Source organism: Miscanthus floridulus, chromosome 16 (genome assembly GCF_019320115.1).
Source record: "Miscanthus floridulus cultivar M001 chromosome 16, ASM1932011v1, whole genome shotgun sequence".
Classification (NCBI taxonomy): Eukaryota; Viridiplantae; Streptophyta; class Magnoliopsida; order Poales; family Poaceae; genus Miscanthus; species Miscanthus floridulus.
Genome location: NC_089595.1, coordinates 15,164,794 through 15,182,344, shown reverse-complemented (window position 1 = coordinate 15,182,344; position 17,551 = coordinate 15,164,794). Strand labels below are relative to the sequence as shown.

Sequence of the window (17,551 nt, the reverse complement as noted above, 5' to 3'; positions counted from 1 at the left end):
GTACATATTTGGATTAGGTTCTTTAAATGCTCCTCTACTCTTACTATGCCATGCCCCACATCCGCTTGTTGCTTTGCCTTTACTATATCTCTTGCTACTTTCGCTAAAAATAAAAACAAAAAGTTATGGTTTTGAGCAACTCCTTGGCGATATCTCCTCACAGTAGATGTCGATCACCTTCTGCAGTTCCTTGGCGGGCAATGATCGAGGACAGGAAGCCGAGCATGTGGTGGCCCCCACATGCCAAAGCCGAACACCATGACGCCCTTAGCTATGAGTAGCGGCGGTTTCTTATTTATAAAGATCAAGAATTAGTATTCGTTAATGGAACAGGCCATGACAGCTGTTCTCTTTGGAAGGCCCAAAAAACAATGGCTATCATGGTGTATGACCAGGGACGGAGGGAAGGGGGGCCAACCCCCCCCCCCCCCAACCTCTCTAGTACTAAGGATGGCAACAGGACGGGTTCGGATTGGGTGGAGTGTCTGGGTATCCAAAACCTAAACCCAAACCCGAAACCCGCGGATCCCGAACCCGAGGATATTGCAATTAAAGATGTACAGAACATGCAAGTAGCAGCTATGATACACCAGACGCAGCTCCGAATCAGTTCCCGCGCAGCCTCGCTCCAGATCTTGCCCCACCGGCAGCACCACAGATCCAGCGTCGTCCCCACCCCTCGCATCTGTAGACAGCGGCGGCGGCGAGCGCCGCACCGGTAAGCAGCCCAGCAGTGAGGAAGCAGCGGAGAGGCGGGAAAACGAACGAATGGGAAGCGGCGGCCGAGAGCGAGGAGGGCAAGAGGACGGACGGCTCACCTCTTCTGGTCGGCAGAACGGCAGGAAGATGGAACTCGAGGCCGAACTCGTTGTGCGTGAAGCGTGAGAGCAGGTTGGACTTGTCGACGCTAGAGTCGTCGATCAGGATGCGCTGTCGTACCTACGTGCGGCCGTGCGGGGAAGGAACGAGCCGCCGTCGCCCGTCGCTTGTCGCCCCGTTGGGTGGATGCGGTTGTGCGGCTGCGGCGCCTGGGTGGATGCGGATGAGGGCTGAGGGTTGGGGGCTGAACGATTCCACGCTTATATACTTAGGCTTCCTAGGTGGGCTGAAGTTTCGGGGCCCCGATGGAGCTCCACGGGTCAATTTAAAGATCCACCCAAAAACCGTGGTATTTCGGGTATCCGAACCCGCAAATCCGTGGGTGAAAACCAGGAACCGAAACCCGCGGATATCCGCCCCGAATCCGATCCGCTGCCATTTTTATCTAGTACCCTCACTATATCTCCTACAACTAAAAGAACAAAGCGTGGACTTTTTTTGTACGACATTTCAACGTGGGTGCATCGTCCTGCCTCTTGCGATCCCGCACCCCTATGCTCCCCGTCTCTTGCTATCCCCTGCCCGTCCTATCCCTTTTCCTCTCCTCTGATTTTCTTTCAATAACAAACCACCACACGGATGCCACAATCATCGCGAGACGCCGACGCCTTCTCCCCACCCCACTAGGACACCATGATTGCTAAGCCTCGCGGCGGGTGGTGTGAGGCCAAGGGCGGCACGGCGGGAGGACGTCTACTTCTGTTCTCATAAACCGCTGTCGCCCCTATAATTCGGTACAAGAATTATCAGAGCACAGGAAGAAAGGAACATAATAAAATTGAAGGAATATGTGCATACGACCAACGTCTTGGAGTTAATGTGCAAGTTATTCGTGGCTTATCCTGGTTAGAGATGGCAATATTGAATTCCCCGTCGGAAGTTTGACCATTTGACGGTGAAGCTACTACGGATACAACTAGAAAGATATGTCCTATCCAAATAACATGCATGTACTGTATTGTACATTCCATATGCCGTAGAAATTGGCTCTTCTTGCAAAAATGTATATTTGAATATATAAATCTCAGTCATGTTGCAGTGATGTCATATTCAATTCAAGCACTATGGTGATGGCTAAAACTTCCACGAGAAGTGATTGGCTTATTCCAACTTTGAGCATTACAACGAATTTGGAAATAAGAAGAAAAGCCTCCAAAAAGGGTGCACTGTGTGCCTACTTCTTAGAAACGTGAAGAAAAACAAAATTTTTAGCTCTGACTCATCCTCTCTTTTTCATAAAAAATTTGGTCTACTTCAATATCTCAAAATAAATAACTCAATTGACCACCAAAATATTTCCTAGGAAACAGACAAGAACGCGTAGCAGTATCGTGTTGCTAGCCGCTTCATCTCTTACCAACATACTCCCTCTGTCCCGCAATGAATGACGTCGGAGAGTAGCATTTGAATGTCTCCGTTCACACCGTCTGCCATGTATCTGGATCTCCCTCTGTCCACATTCACGCAATCACCGATGTACCTGCTGAGAAGCTCGGACGTCCTTCTTTCTGGGACAAAGGGAGTATATATGTTGCAGGGTTGTAACATTCCGTTGTAGTCATGAATACTTTTATGCTATTTTAGTTTGCAATAGCCAAGAATTGTGAGCTCCTCATGCCATTTCTGAGTTCTTCAGGCATTTTAGTTTGCAATAGTCCTTCATGCCATTTCTATGAGTCTTTTCAGCTATTTTAGTTTGCAATGTCCAAAGATCGTGGGCTCTTCATCCCTGTCTCCGTCTCTGTTCCCGCGTGGGCAATAATCCCCATGAGGATCCCTATCCCCACATGATGCATCACGGAAGCCATAGGTGACAACTTTTGGCATAACCGCATAAGTACGTAACTGGTGAACTATAATGCACACATATAATCCATTGTTAATACTCTAGCACAGGTATACATAAATATACACACTACGTAACAAATACACAAATACATCAAAATTATAGTGATATCTACGTGTGTGTAGGGAAAACAAGCCGGGAATGTGGGCTCCTATATTCCTCCAAAAGACCAAAACGATTGCAAGACTGCAAGTGCATGGAATTTGTTGCAACCCCATAAGCCTTTGCCAGCTCAAAATGCAGTGATTGTCGGGTTTGAATCCAGTCGAAAATTATAAGTAGAACGGAGATATAGTGCTACGGCTCTTTGAGAAAAGGACGGCTTCGGCTGAGATTCTACAGGTAACTTCTTCAATCTTCACCACCATATCAGTTATTGAGTTATTATCCATGCAAGTGACAATCTGCACCTTCTCAAGTTCAAGATTCAAGCAAACAGAACTTGACGTAGAGAAAATTCGGTAAGCCTTGTGAAGGGAAAACCCTTGAGGCAATCACTGAAATATATAGGAGTTGTGCATTCGCATCCTTGGATTTAAAACCATGCATTCCATGACAGTTACCATTTTCCAGTAGTTTCAATAATACTCTTCAGTTCTTCACCGAGGGAAGAACATCCCGTTCCTGTGCCTCAAACGTGACGAAAAAAAAAACTAGGAGCAGTCTGGAAGCGTTCTTGAGTGAGAAATGTTGCAGCTTACCAAGCAGACAAACAAACTCATGATACTTGGCAGTTCAATATTCAGATTTGGCAGGCTAAATAGTACAAATATCACCATATCACAAACCAGGAATAGCCCAAGGGCAACAAATTCTTACACAAGTTTCTAGCTCAAGCATAATAAGTCTGAGAAATGAGCAAATACAGTTCGCTGTCTCAAACTGAAAATATAACCGTTACAACTGAATCAGCACACTGCGCCCCAAATTGGTTGGGAGCTTTTCAGTTCAGGGGGACTGACTTCCCCTTGGTGAACCACGGCGCTCGTCATCGCCGTTGTTGCCCTTGGGACTTGGGCTACGGTCATCCCTAGGGCTCGGGCTGCGCCCATTGACCACAGGGCTACGGTAGCCATCAGATGGGCTCCGACTCCTCTTGCTGTTCTCCCTGGCCCCAGGGCTGTCTTCACGGTCTGAGCCGTTGCGTGCACCATTATCCTTTGGTGGTGGGTTCACATCATCCCTTGGGCTGGGGCTCCTTGGGCTCCTGCTGCCATCAGGTGTGCGGCTGCGCTCCTTTTCCTTTGCAGGTGAGACAGAACGCCTAGGGCTTGCGCTCCTGCTGTAGCTAACACTCCTTGATCTCCTCTCGTCACGGTCACGGCGTCCACTCCTCGGAGATCCAGATGGGGACCTGGATCGGCTGATTGTAATAGAAGGATTGTTAACACAAGCTGGTTTACAAACAGAAATGAAAGATAAAAAAGAATAAAAAACAACTAACACAATCAAAAAAGCCTATAGAGAAATAACACACGAGGGGTTTCCTTTCCTGAGCATACCTATAGCTCCGGCTTCTGCTGTAGCTCCGGCTGCGGCCCCGTCCACGGCGTGGGGATGGAGACCGTGAATAGCTTCTCTCACGCCTAAACATATTTATCAAGCAAATGCTTAGTAAAAGCATTCAATGTTAAGCTAAAATGTGATTAAGTGCCATATGGCAGCGGAATGTAGCTGAATAGGCTTATATCAATGAACACCTGAGACTCCTTGGACTGTTCTGGCAATTTCTTTCTATATGGCCCCTTTCGCCACAGCGGTAGCATTTGTTCTTCCAGTCACCAGCCTTGCAGTCTCTTGCCCAGTGACCATCAATTCCACAGTTAAAACAACGACCTGTTCCTGGTGGAGGTCCTCTTCCCATATATTCACGTGAACCACCAGAACCACGAGGAACCTGCAAACACGAGTTATTTTGGAAAATCATAAGTTCAATATCGATATGCTCGTTTCAGCGGAAGCTTGATAAATAGAGAGATTTTGATAGGACACCAACTTACCCCTTTAGCAAATTCAACAATAATGCGGCTTCCATCAACTTCCCTGCCATCTAGGTTGTACTGCGCATCATCAGCATCTTGGGGGTCGCTGAATTCCTGTTTTGCAATTAACCGGACAAAATAAAGAATACAAAACGTAAAATAAATGTGTGTTCTCAATTTCCATAATATGAGTTCGCTAACATTAAAATGCTAACAGTTGCAGAATTGAACTGAGGGTAGTAAAGAACACATACAATGAATGCATAGTCGCGCTTCAACTCCACTTCACGTATTCTGCGCAAATGGTTTCCACAAACAGTAAGCTGACATGAGTCAAGTACTCAAATGCATCATCAACTTGCAACTTCATCTACAACAGTCAATAAGATTACACCAAGGGCGCCCTTCACCAAAGTCCTCCACAAATTTCGGAACAATGGCCACCAATTCCACCAAGGGCACCCTTCCACCACAGACCTCCATGGTTGTGTAAAAAACCGACAACCTTCAACAAGATCATTCAAGTCAAACAGGCCCGGAGGTCAAACATCTATGTTGTGCTTAGTGATGTAACAGAGCATACACCAAGAAAGAAAAAAGACTTGTACGACCCCATCCACAAAAACCTCAGAATGACTTGAAGCATCACGAAACCCAACACCTTCATAAACCGCATATAATGAACACAATAGGAAGGACCCTAGCTTTGCTAGTGTATTTTAGCTGGATTGATGTGTAGCTGTGTACCGCAAAATTAAACCGCGCAGAGTTAGCATCAACTGCTCATGATATGTACTAGGACAGAACTGGTGTCTGACCCTCATAACAAAAAGTAACACACTCCAAACTTCAGAATAACTCTCTGTGGTTCTTACCTTCCATATTTGCTGAAAAGATATTCTAGGTCGCGGGAACGGGTGCGGGGGGCCAATCTTCCAACATACAAGCGTGTATTCCCATGGCGATCGTCATAGCGAGGCATATCTCCTGAACAAATAAGAGTATTCCATCAGTATTGTATAATGAAAAAAAAGTATAAAATCTGGCTTAAGTAGACACAATATGATTTGAACCCTATAGTTAAGAGACAGTAAATAGAGTAAGAACATATATCTGAACCCTCTAAATAATTCGACAAGCCAACTAGAAAATTGAACCCAGGCTCAATCTACACAACTAAAAAGTTGGAACATCACAGCAATTGCAGCATCTAACATCGCAAGCTGTAATAAGAAGCTGAAGCCCCCTCGCACCATATATCAGATACAAAGTTAGCTAAGACACTAAGTAGAAATCAGGAGCAACCAAAAAGGTGGGGTGGGGGCATGAATTATACGCCTATTACTCAAGCTGCAAAGACCCCTAATCGCTGAGGTAGTAAATAAATCTGAGATCCGAGCAAGATCGTCCCCCAGCAAAACCCTAAGCAACACGCCGGGCAGGTAAATCACGAGCTCAGCAGCCCAAGAAGTTGGAATATGCCGCCCGGAAATTACCAAAAGACAGCAGGACGGAGAGTATTATATTATTTACAAATTCCTCGAACAACGCGGGGCGCTCAGGAAAGCAAATCGATACTTACTCTCCAGCGCGCGGCAAATCGAACGTCAAACAAAAGGCAATATAAATCCGCCGCAAACAAGACGCGACGATTGAAAAAAAAAAGATTCCAGGGCTCGCAGCAGAGCGGAGATCCAGCGGAACACGATGAGCAAGCCGCCGGGTCCTTACCAACAACAAACGGGAAGACCGCGAGGGAAACTAGTACTAACTCTTGAGGAGAAAGAGGGCGGGGCGGCGGAGGCGCACGGTGTACCTGGATCTGGATCGAGGTGGGCGCTTCCGGCGGCGGCGGCGGCGGCGGCGCGGAGGGGAAGAAGGATTTGGGGGGAGAGGGTGTGCGAGGAGCGGGGTGGGGAACAGATATGGTTGGTCTGGTCTGACTCCAACTCGCTACTCGCCTCGTGGCTGGTGCTGACTAGGCCAGGCCCAGGCCTTCCTTTCCGGCCCGTGGGCCGAAACGTGGAGCAGGCCCATCATCCGTTCCAGCTCGCCCCGGCCCTGCACGACAAGAGGAGGATTTCCACGTTTCCACCTCCACCGCCGAGGCTCTAGTAGAATTCAGATCCTTCCCAGCACATCCGTTCCCTCCTCCCCCCTCCTCTCCTCTCGTGCGCCGCCGGCTCTGCCCAGATCCAGGTACCCCCATCCTCCCGCCGCCCCCTCCTCTCTCGTCTCCCGCCGCCGAGCGTGCGCCGTACAGCTCGCTCTCCACGGCGGGTCGCGTCTTCCTCCACGCTCCGCGGGGCCGCGAATCGGGAGTTCGGCGGGACGTTCGTTCGATTCTGGCTTGCTGCGCTGCGTGGTGGCGGTCACGTGCCCGTCGGTGTTTGTATTCCAGAAGCGATTCTAGGGTCAAGATGAACCCCCGTGCGCCCCGCGTGCGGTTTGACTCGGGGATTTGTGAGCCTTTGACCCCGCGCGATCTACAGACGCTAGGGTTTTCGAGGGTCGCTTAGGGTTTTGTTGGGGGATTAGGCTGTTCTCGGTCGGGTCCAGTGGAGGGTATCTAGTGCGAATTTTAGTTTCTGTCACCTCGAATTGAACTGTTGTGGAATTAGAGACAGCAACAGCCAACAGGTCCAGCCTTGGAATGAAACCACAAGGCTTTAGACCTTATATTATTTTGGTGATGAAGGGCTAGTACAGTTGAGCCCAAATCTATGGGGATTAATTCTATCCTAGGGAGATACGCTGTATGGTTGCTCTCATAAGTGATGAGCACCAATCAACCATGACCATGGAGGCCCTCCAAGTCGCAATTTCTGCTGCCCTCTTTGTTGATACTCTCTTGCTCATGGTTTTTGTTGCAGGACTAGACTGAGGTCGGGGAATTCTAGTCTAAATTTTTAGTTTCTGTTACCTTGAATTGCATAGTGTTGCAACTGTATTGCAGCTGGCAACTAGTGACAACTGCTTCTCACAATGAAGTAACGAGGCTTTAGACCTTTAGCGAAGGGCAAATACAGTTGAGCCCAATCCCTTGGGGAACAATTCTATCGGATGGTACTGTTCATATAGCAATTTCTGTACAGTGGTTCTCATGATTAATCGCCAGCAGCCAACCTTATTAGTTGGGTTGCTACGTGATATGACTCTTTCGGGGGGAGGGGGGGGGGGTCTCCGTGTTGCAATTGCAGCTGCCAGCTTTGTCGATTTTCTCTTGTGATGTGAGGTCGCTATGGATATATGCACTGTCATCAGAGACTGTCCAAGGCAACAGTGAAAATCTTCTGGTATAGCACCTACCATTCATATAGGGCTCTGATAGATTGCTTGTACTCCCACCACTTGCTATCGCTCAACCGTATTGTTAATTCAATTCGGTGTAGTTGTGTTCTGTCACTTTATTCATTAATATTCATTAAGTTCTTGATGAAATAACTGATAAGTGTTTTTGCTTGTGGGCAGGAGATATGCCTCGCTATGATGACCGCTATGGAGGCACGCGCTTGTATGTTGGCAGATTGGCCCCCCGTACTCGTTCCCGTGATTTAGAATATCTGTTCGGCAGATATGGAAGGTAAGAACAGCACTATGCGCACTCAGAGGTTGCCAAGAGTATCCAGAAGTAGAAGGATGTTGCAATGCTTTACTTTTGTCAAAAAAAGTGATAATTTGTTATAATGGTAAACACAAGTTTTGTGCAATGAACCTATAGCTTATCATGGGAAGTCTGAGTCAGGATATTTTGGTGAAACATTTGGGCTGTCATTATGTTTGGTCTGTAGAATGAATTAGTGAGGATGTTCTCCTTCTCTTTTAATAGGTAGTTGATACCAGGTGTCAGGTAAAGTGATAAGCTACTTGTTAAATTCGCTATCAGTGGGTAAAGAGTGATTGGTCTGGACTGGTTGATGTGCAAACCATCTGATAAATAGGAGAGCCTAGTAAGCTAGGGGCCCTTATTACCCTTCTCATAGGCATTTTTAGCAAGTGCTGGGTTCAGTGATATTATTGAGTCTCTTCAAGTTACTTGCGGTTGAGTCTCTCTCCAAACCATTGTCTCTGGTAGTTTCTGTTACTTACATAATGTAGAAGTTTGCCCCCTCAGAAATTGTGTGTTTGACTTGAATGATCTTGTTGAAGGTTTTTCGGTTTTTACCGGGAGGTCTTTGGTGGAAGGGTGCCCTTGGTGGACTTGGTGACCATTTGGTGAAGGGTGCCCTTGGTGTAAATGTTATTGACTGTTTTAGTGGAAGTTCCAAGTTGGTGATGCATTTGAGTACTTGACTCATGACGGCTTACTGTTTGTGGCACCCCTTTGCGCAGAATACGAGAAGTGGAGTTGAAGCGCGACTATGCATTCATTGTACGTTAATTTTACCTCCCTCAATTTAATTCAGTAGCTATTTACATTTTCTGTGTTAGCATGCTATTTATTTTGTGGGAAATATATTTTTATATACATGATTTTGTCTGTTTTGCTCTGCTCCAAATTACCATACAGGAGTTCAGTGATCATCGTGATGCTGATGAGGCTCGATACCAACTAGATGGCAAGGATGTTGATGGGAGTCGCATTGTTGTTGAGTTTGCCAAAGGGGTAAGTTGCCTCTTCAATTACATGATTTCTGAATGAACTGATTATAATTCTTATCTTCATTTTTTTATCACTCAAATTACCATGCGTATTTTGATTGGATTTGCTTACAATCTTGTGTGTAACTTGTGCTTGCAGATACCACGTGGTCCAGGTGGCTCACGTGAATATATGGGAAGAGGCCCTCCACCAGGTACAGGCCGTTGTTTCAACTGTGGAATTGATGGTCACTGGGCAAAAGACTGTAAGGCTGGTGATTGGAAAAACAAATGCTACCGTTGTGGAGAAAGAGGGCATATAGAAAGAAATTGCCAGAATAGTCCTAGGAGTGCCAGGTGCTTATACTGATAATATTCTTGTCCTCCAGCCCAATGCTATCTAACATAAATTGTTGAACCGTAGCCTATCTGTTAACGGTATTACCTGAAAATGATCTTTATGAATATGTATATTTCAGGCGTGAAAGAAGTTACTCACGGTCCCCAACTCCACGCCGTGGAAGGGGTCGCAGTCCAAGCTATAGCAGAAGCAGGAGCCGGAGCTATAGGTATCATGTTTTTTCCTTGAGCAGTTGAGCTGTTTGTTTGTATTGGTTATTTTTTTTTATTGTTTCTCTGGTATCAGGTTTTTGTTATATCGCTTGTTTTAATATTCCCTTTTTATTATCCTCAGCCAATCGAGATCCCTGTCTGGATCTCCTAGGGGAGGTCGCCGTGACCGTGACGATAGGAGATCAAGGAGTCTCAGCAGGAGCCCCATGCGATCTGCCTCACCGCCTCCAAAGGAAAAGGAGCGCAGCCCCACACCTGATGGAAGCAGGAGCCCGAGGAGTCGCAGCCCCCAGGATCAGGTGATGAGCCCACCACCAAAGGATAATGGCGAAGGCAATGGTTCAGACCGTGGCGACAGCCCCAGAGGGAGGGAAAACAGCAGGAGCAGGAGCAGGAGCCGCAGCCCATCCGGTGGTAACCGCAGCCCTGCAGCTAATGGGCGGAGCCCGAGTCCTAGAGGTGACCGCAGCCCAAGCCCCAAGGGCAATGGTAACAACGACGATGATGATGCTGCCCGCGGTGGTTCCCCAGCAGGAAGCAAGTCACCTTGAACGTTGCCCCTCCCCGTCTGTGGTGCTTCGTGATGCAATGGGCAGATTCTATCGTCAGCTATTTTTACTACCATATATCAAAAGACATGATAGCCGCATCTTTTTCCTGTCTGAAACGTGGACTTATTTTGCTTGTTTTGAGCTAGCACTCTTAATTCTTCTCTTATGGATATGATATGGTGCCTTCGGGCTGGCTTGCATCTGAATAAGTGAATGTTCGCATGTTGTGTGCCATGCTGATACTGCCTGATGAGTGCTGCAATGCTAGTGTCAGTCTTGTTGAGTCCTGAACAAAAACAACTGAACAGAGTTGTTTTGTTACAGTTAGGCCATGCCTTCTTTTTTTTCCCTGCTAGTTGGTGAGTGAGTGGTGATACAGGTGCACGGCAGAGTTGTTGCGCGACTTGTGCTTGCCGCTTGGCCGAGTCTTGCTCGTCCGTTCACCGCTCCGGTCTCCTGCCCCGAATTTTTTATTTTTCAGCTTTTTAAAAAAAAAGAGTTAAATGCATCATAGGCCCTTAACTTGTGTCGGGATGCCACTTAGGTCCACAAACTCTCAAATCGTACTTCTGACACCCTAATGTTATTTAAGTATGCCACTTAGATCCATAGCTCATCGGAAACAAGATTTTGACCGACGTGGCGTGGACAACGTGGCATTGACTGGGTCCAAGCCAGGGGCGGAGCTAGCCTTTGCCATCGGGGTCAAGCGACCCCGGTAAATTTCTACAAATCCTATAGAGAACTACTGTTAATCACTGCTCATCACTACTGTTGACCCCATTGTGTAATACATATGACCCCGGTAGCCTTGGTGGCTGGCTTCGCCCCTGGTCCAAGCCATCATGGAGGCGGCGTCGATGGCCGCGGAAACAAGATTTTGACCGACGTGGCGTGGACAGCGTGGCATTGACTGGGTCAAGCCATCATGGAGGCGGCGTCGATGGCCGCGGCGGACCCGTACCTGCCCATGGAGGCGGCGTTCACCAGGCTGAGCAGGGAGTGCGTGGACGCGGCGAACGCGTAGTTGGCGTTCCTGGACGACGACTGCTCGTACGACGACGACGACACTGCCGCGGCTCGAGCTGCAGCATCGCGAGCTCCACGCCGCCCACACCGTACTGGCAACCGCCTGCGCAGGTGCGTCCACGCCGCCTCGGCCTCCTTTGCGCGCAGCTCGGTTGTCACGCGCTCCGCGGCCTCCGCGCGCGCCGCCAGCGCCATCTCGCCGGCCTTGAGCGCCTGCACCCACGCCTGCGCCGCGGACACCTTCTTGTCGGCCACCACGCGGACCAGCGCCGCGCGCCCGCTCAGGTACTCGTACTCGAACCGCGAGATGGTCATGGTCCTCGACCCCTGTGACGCCCTCGCCTGCATTGTGCCTTCCACGGCGGCCTTGAGCTTCTTCATCGCCTTGGCCTCGATGGAGGCCACCAGGGCCAAGATCGAGGCGCTGCGGAAGGACGTGAGCCGCGCGCGGGAGATGGAGGCGAAGCTCGCCGTGACGACCGCCAACGTGGAGGTCCTGCAGGCCGAGATGGAGCTGGTCCGCGCCATGGAGAGGAACAGTGTCAAGAACGACGACGCTGCGGGTGCGGAGGCTGAGGACAAGGCCCTGCTGCAGACCGCGGAGGCCGAGCTGGACGCGGCCAAGAAAGAGCTGGAGAGCATCAAGGCCGGGAGCTTCCAGTTCATGACGTCCATGGACAGCGCGCGCACCGAGATCATGCGAGTCTCCGAGGAGGTGAACCGGCTCAAGGCGCAGGAGAAGAAGGCGGACGCGCAGGTGCAGCAGCTGAACGCCAAGCTGCTGAAGGCGAGGGCCCGGTTGGAGGCCCTCACGGCGACTAACGAACGGTCCACGGCGATCGTTTCAAATATGACGTCGGCACTGCAGCAGCTGCGGGACGAGAAAGAGGCGGCGAGGAAAGAGGAGGAGCTGACCGAGCTTGAGCAACTGCGTCGATCTTGCAGTGCTCCTCGTTCGCCTCGTCCACCAGCCGCTTCATCTCGTCGGCAGCGCGCAGGTTGGACTGGATGTTTATCGCCGACGCCACGATGTCGCTCTCGGCCTTGGTCTTGGCCTCCGCCGCGGACTTCACCTCCAGCCGCAGCCTGAGCAGCTCCCGCCTAGCACGGTCCAGCTCCCGCGACACCTCCGCGTACTCGGCAGCGTCGCGCTCCTCCTGCGAGCTCGGCGCACCCGGTCCCTTCTCGCTTGCCCTGGTCGCCCGCATTGCGTGGGGCTCTGACCTCTTGGACGACGCCCTGGCCTTGGTCTGCTCGATTTGGCGCTCCAGCTCCTTCGCCATGGCGCGCTCCCTCGACAGCTCGGACTCGGCGCCGGCTCTTTCTTTGTCCACGGCGGCCTTGCGTTCATTCAGCTTATCCATGCTGGATTTTGCTAGCTGCTTGATCTCTGGTGACAGATTCTGCAGTAGCTAGCTAGGAACCAGCTAGATAACTAGCCAGGCAAGGCTCGAATCGGAAAGCCAGAAAGGAGAAGCTACGAGATGATGGCTCCGGTCAACGCCACATCGGTCAAAACCTTGCTTCGGATGAGCTATGGACCTAAATGACATACTTAAACAATATTAGGGTGTCAGAAGTACGATTTGAGAGTTTGTGGACATAAGTGACACCCCGACACAAGTTCAAGGGCCTACGATGCATTTAACTCTAAAAAAAATATTCACAAATAGACCTCAAAATGGTTTGATTTTTGTTTATGGACCCTGACCTCGGCGCCATGAACAATGACTTTGAGGTCTCGGCGAGGCGCCGGACATGGTGGTGACATAGCGTCGACGTGGACAAGGCCTCGGCGCCGTAGATCTTGGCGCAAAGCTATTACTTTATAAATCTTGGCGTTTGAAATGAAACAAGTATAATTGTTTCGAAAAATATGCAGCTAACATTATTATGGTTCAGTTGGTTAGAATGCAGTTGACTTAACTCAAAGGTCTGAGTTCAATCTCTAGCGCTAGATCTTTTTTTTGCTACATTTTTTATAAGCAATGAAACTAGAAAAATTATTTCTACAAACATGCTATATCTGAGTTGTAGTAACAATCTTTCGTTTCGATTTTTTTTTTCCATTTCTAGAAACATGCTATATCTGAGTTGTAGTAATCTTTCGTTTCGATTTTTTTTCCATTAGCTGGTGATTCCTCGTGTTACCGCCCAAACGCAAGCTGACGAAGCTACAGCAAGAGATGGCGCAATCGATCAGACACCATGGCGACGCAATAATTCGCCGGGTTCCAAGAGACGACGAAGACCACCTTGGCCAAGCTAAGCATGCTGGAGACACGGCGTTCTTCCGCAGACAAGTTTGCTCGTGAACAAGAAAATTTATTGGCGCTGGGATCCTCGGATCCTTGCCGCCACACCTTCTTTGCTCGCGAACAAGAAAAAATATACTTTCTTTGCTCGCGACCAAGAAAAAATATTTTGAGAAAAAGAAAAATTATTGGCGCCGGGATCCTCAGATCCTCGCCGCCACACCTTCTTTGCTCGCGAACAAGAAAAATTATACTTTCTTTGCTCGCGAACAAGAAAAATTATTTTGAGATTAAAAAATTTAGCGTTGAGGTTCGAACCCAGGCCTTTGAACTAAGTCGCGCGCTTCCTAAGCAGCTGAACCGCAATGGTGTTATTGAGTATTCCTCGGAATAATTATACTTGTTTCATTTCAAATGCCAAGATCTATAGAGTAACAGCTCGACGCCAAGATCTACGACGCCTCGCCTTGTCCACGTTGGCGTCAGGTCACCACCACGTCCGACGTCTCGCCGAGACCTCGGCACCAAAAGCCATGGCGCCGAGGTCAAGTCTTGTAATTTTTTTTTTAAAAGCTGAAAAATAAAAAATTCGGTCTCCTACTCCGACTCGCCCTGCCGCCCACCCCGCGCGTGCTCCCGCTCCACTCCTGGCCTTCCTATAAGTAAACGCGCCCACGCCACGCTCTCCAATCCAAGCTCAACCACCTGCCCGCCTTTGCCCGCGCAACGCAGCGCCGCAGCCGACCGGGACCCGACCGAGGTCTCCGCAGCGACACGCCACCACCAGAGCGCGCCAAGCTCGTGCAAGGGTGCAACCAACCGCCTGACGCTCGCGCATGGCGGCCACCTCCGGCCACGCCGTGGTGGTCGACATCGACGAGCCAGCCTCCTGCGGCAGCAACAGCGACGCGGCAGGCATGCGGCAGCTCCAGCCGGTGCTCCCGCCGGTGCCGTACGTGCTCCGCTTCACCGACCTCTCCTACAGCGTCAAGAAGCGCGGCGGCGGGCTGGTGGGCTGCCTCCCGTCGCGCCGGCCCAGCAACCGCCTGGCGTCCTTGGACGCGCCGGCATCATCCGACACCACCACCAACGGCAACACGAAGACTCTCCTCGACGGCATCTCCGGGGAGGCAAGGGAGGGGGAGCTGTTCGCGGTCATGGGCGCGAGCGGGTCCGGCAAGTCCACCCTCGTCGACGCCCTCGCGGGGCGGATCGCGCGGGACAGCCTCCACGGCGGCGGGGCCACGCTGAACGGTGAGCCACTCCACGGGCGGCGCCTGCGCGCCATCTCTGCGTACGTGATGCAGGACGACCTGCTGTACCCGATGCTCACCGTCCGCGAGACGCTGCTGTTCGCCGCCGAGTTCCGCCTTCCCCGGGCGCTGTCGGCCGACCGCAAGCGCGCGCGCGTCGACGCGCTCGTCGACCAGCTCGGCCTCGCCCGCGCCGCTGACACCATCATCGGCGACGAGGGGCACCGCGGGGTGTCGGGAGGGGAGCGCCGCCGCGTGTCGATTGGGACGGATATCATCCATGACCCCATCGTCCTGTTCCTCGACGAGCCCACGTCTGGGTTGGACTCGGCTAGCGCGTTCATGGTGGTGCAGGTGCTCCGGCGCATCGCGCAGAGTGGGAGTGTCGTCATCATGACCATCCACCAGCCCAGCGCGCGTATCCTTGCTATACTTGACAGGCTCCTCCTGCTCTCGCGTGGACGCACCGTGTATGCCGGCACGCCGGCGGGGCTGAAGCCGTTCTTCGCGGAGTTTGGTGCGCCGATCCCGGACAACGAGAACCCCGCCGAGTTCGCGCTCGACACCATCCGTGAGTACGAGCGCAGCCCCGACGGCGCTGCCCCAATCGCCGACTTCAACGTCAAGTGGCAGCACCAGCACGGCAGCAGCGCGTCGTCCGCTGCCGTGGACAAGGACAACAAGCTGATGCCGCTGGAGCTGGCCATCGCCGAGAGCGTGTCCCGGGGGAAGCTGGTGGCCGGGAGCGGCGGGCCGGGCGGCGGGAGCGCGGTGACGGTGCCGACGTTCGCCAACCCGCCGTGGACGGAGGTGTGGGTGCTCATCAAGCGCTCCTTCACCAACACGGGGCGGATGCCGGAGCTCTTCGTGATGCGGCTCGGCACCATCATGGTGACGGGATTCATCCTGGCCACAATCTTCTGGCGGCTCGACGACACCCCCAAGGGCGTGCAGGAGCGGCTGGGCTTCTTCGCCATGGGCATGTCCACCATGTTCTACGTGTGCGCCGACGCGCTCCCCGTGTTCGTGCAGGAGCGGCACATCTACCTCCGCGAGACCGCGCACAACGCCTACCGCCGCATCTCCTACGTGCTGGCCAACGCCGTCGTCGCGTTCCCGCCGCTGGTGTTCCTGTCGCTGGCGTTCGCGGTCACCACGTTCTGGGCGGTGGGGCTGGCCGGCGGCGCCTCGTCGTTCCTCTTCTTCGTGCTCATCGTCCTGGCTTCCTTCTGGGCGGGCAGCGGCTTCGTCACCTTCCTCTCCGCGGTGGTGCCGCACGTCATGCTCGGGTACACAGTGGTCGTCGCCATCCTCGCCTACTTCCTCCTCTTCTCCGGCTTCTTTATCAACCGCGACAGGATCCCGGACTACTGGATCTGGTTCCACTACCTGTCGCTGGTCAAGTACCCGTACCAGGCGGTGCTGCAGAACGAGTTCAGCGACGCCTCCCGCTGCTTCTCGCGCGGCGTCGAGATGTTCGACGGCACGCCGATCGGGAACATGACGGAGGCCGTCAAGCTCAAGGTGCTGGAGGCCATCAGCAAGACACTGGGGACCAACATGACGGCCACCACCTGCGTCACCACCGGCGCCGACGTGCTGGCGTCGCAGGCCGTCACGGATATTGGGAAATGGAAGTGCCTGCTGGTGACCGTGGCGTGGGGCTTCTTCTTCAGGGCGCTCTTCTATGTGGTCTTGCTCGTTGGCAGCAAGAACAAGAGGAAGTAGTAATAAATTAGTAGGTTGATGAAACTTATATAAGTTCTGTGATACTGTGATCTAGTGACGATGAAGCAGATGTATAGCTCGAGAAGTAAACGTATTGTTTTTGTTTTTTTAAGAAATATATACACACTGTTTGTCAATTTTTTTTCCCAAACATGTGCTTGCCTAATGAATCAATATGTGGCTTGGTGCACAAAATTCTTAAAAGTTTGACAACAGGAACTACCAAATTATGTGTTATGCATGACTGCGTCGATGAATCTGTATATATGTTTGGGTGTCCGGCCGCGTGTTTTAACATGCATGTATGCATACATGTCTGTTTCAACATTCCCCAAATATGATTGGCGTAGCAGCAAGGAGCGTGGCATGTTCTTTAAAGAAAAGCAGCAGCAAACGGTGGTAGCACTCATATAAATAGCATGAAGACCTCTCACGGTTGCTGCCTGTTGCAAAAGGAATAGCATCTCAGTAGGCATGCCTTAGTGTTACCAACCCTATATATATAAGATACATATACATGCTGCTAGGAGATGAAGCGGCTAGCTGTTTGATATTGCAAATATGTTCTCCATGTGTTTTCTCTTTCTACACATTTCAGAAGATTTTGGTGATATTGTTTTGGGATATTGGAGTACACCAAATTTGATGATTAAAAGGAGGCCACGAGTTGGAGCAGACAAATTTTACTAGTTGCAGCAGCCAAGTTTTCACGAGTTGTAGCAGAGAAAATTTCTTTATTTGCGTCTTGCTCTGCTTTATGTGCTCCTAGTTCATCTTGTTTAATTCCCCGTTGCTGCTAGAGAACAAAGATGAAATGAAACAGAGAAATTTACGCAAGAAGACACCCGGCCGTGCACAAGAGCAAAAAAGGAGG

General features: G+C 51.0%; 4 protein-coding genes across 6 annotated transcripts; 2 read left to right on the top strand and 2 right to left on the bottom strand.

Moving 5' to 3' along the window:
- Positions 1-3,472: 3,472 nt before the first annotated feature.
- On the bottom strand, positions 3,473-6,648 carry LOC136511546 (serine/arginine-rich splicing factor RS2Z33-like). Its single transcript, XM_066505587.1, has 7 exons — positions 6,524-6,648; positions 5,583-5,694; positions 4,962-5,001; positions 4,726-4,821; positions 4,426-4,622; positions 4,228-4,311; positions 3,473-4,088 (listed from the first exon to the last, which is right to left on the bottom strand). Exons 2-7 carry the CDS (start codon positions 5,687-5,689, stop codon positions 3,674-3,676), a joined length of 939 nt encoding a protein of 312 aa, XP_066361684.1. The 5' UTR covers positions 5,690-5,694; positions 6,524-6,648; the 3' UTR covers positions 3,473-3,673.
- Positions 6,649-6,792: 144 nt separating this feature from the next.
- LOC136513022 (serine/arginine-rich splicing factor RS2Z32-like) lies at positions 6,793-10,646 on the top strand. Of its 3 annotated transcripts, none has more exons than XM_066507020.1 (7): positions 6,793-6,906; positions 8,179-8,290; positions 9,040-9,079; positions 9,218-9,313; positions 9,449-9,645; positions 9,768-9,857; positions 9,983-10,646. In XM_066507020.1, exons 2-7 carry the CDS (start codon positions 8,184-8,186, stop codon positions 10,410-10,412), a joined length of 960 nt encoding a protein of 319 aa, XP_066363117.1. In that variant the 5' UTR covers positions 6,793-6,906; positions 8,179-8,183; the 3' UTR covers positions 10,413-10,646. The 3 variants fall into 3 exon arrangements, with proteins under 3 accessions (XP_066363117.1, XP_066363118.1, XP_066363119.1); XM_066507021.1 differs by lacking the exon at positions 6,793-6,906 and adding an exon at positions 7,908-8,003; XM_066507022.1 differs by lacking the exon at positions 6,793-6,906 and adding an exon at positions 7,931-7,983.
- A 684-nt stretch (positions 10,647-11,330) lies between these two features.
- On the bottom strand, positions 11,331-12,805 carry LOC136510317 (protein PLASTID MOVEMENT IMPAIRED 2-like). The gene is made up of 2 exons (XM_066504810.1): positions 12,357-12,805; positions 11,331-12,312 (listed from the first exon to the last, which is right to left on the bottom strand). The coding sequence occupies exons 1-2, from the start codon at positions 12,803-12,805 to the stop codon at positions 11,331-11,333; spliced, it is 1,431 nt and encodes a 476-aa protein (XP_066360907.1).
- Positions 12,806-14,384: 1,579 nt separating this feature from the next.
- LOC136512724 (ABC transporter G family member 16-like) lies at positions 14,385-16,808 on the top strand. The gene has a single exon (XM_066506724.1). It carries the CDS (start codon positions 14,533-14,535, stop codon positions 16,675-16,677), a length of 2,145 nt encoding a protein of 714 aa, XP_066362821.1. The 5' UTR covers positions 14,385-14,532; the 3' UTR covers positions 16,678-16,808.
- Positions 16,809-17,551: the final 743 nt, after the last annotated feature.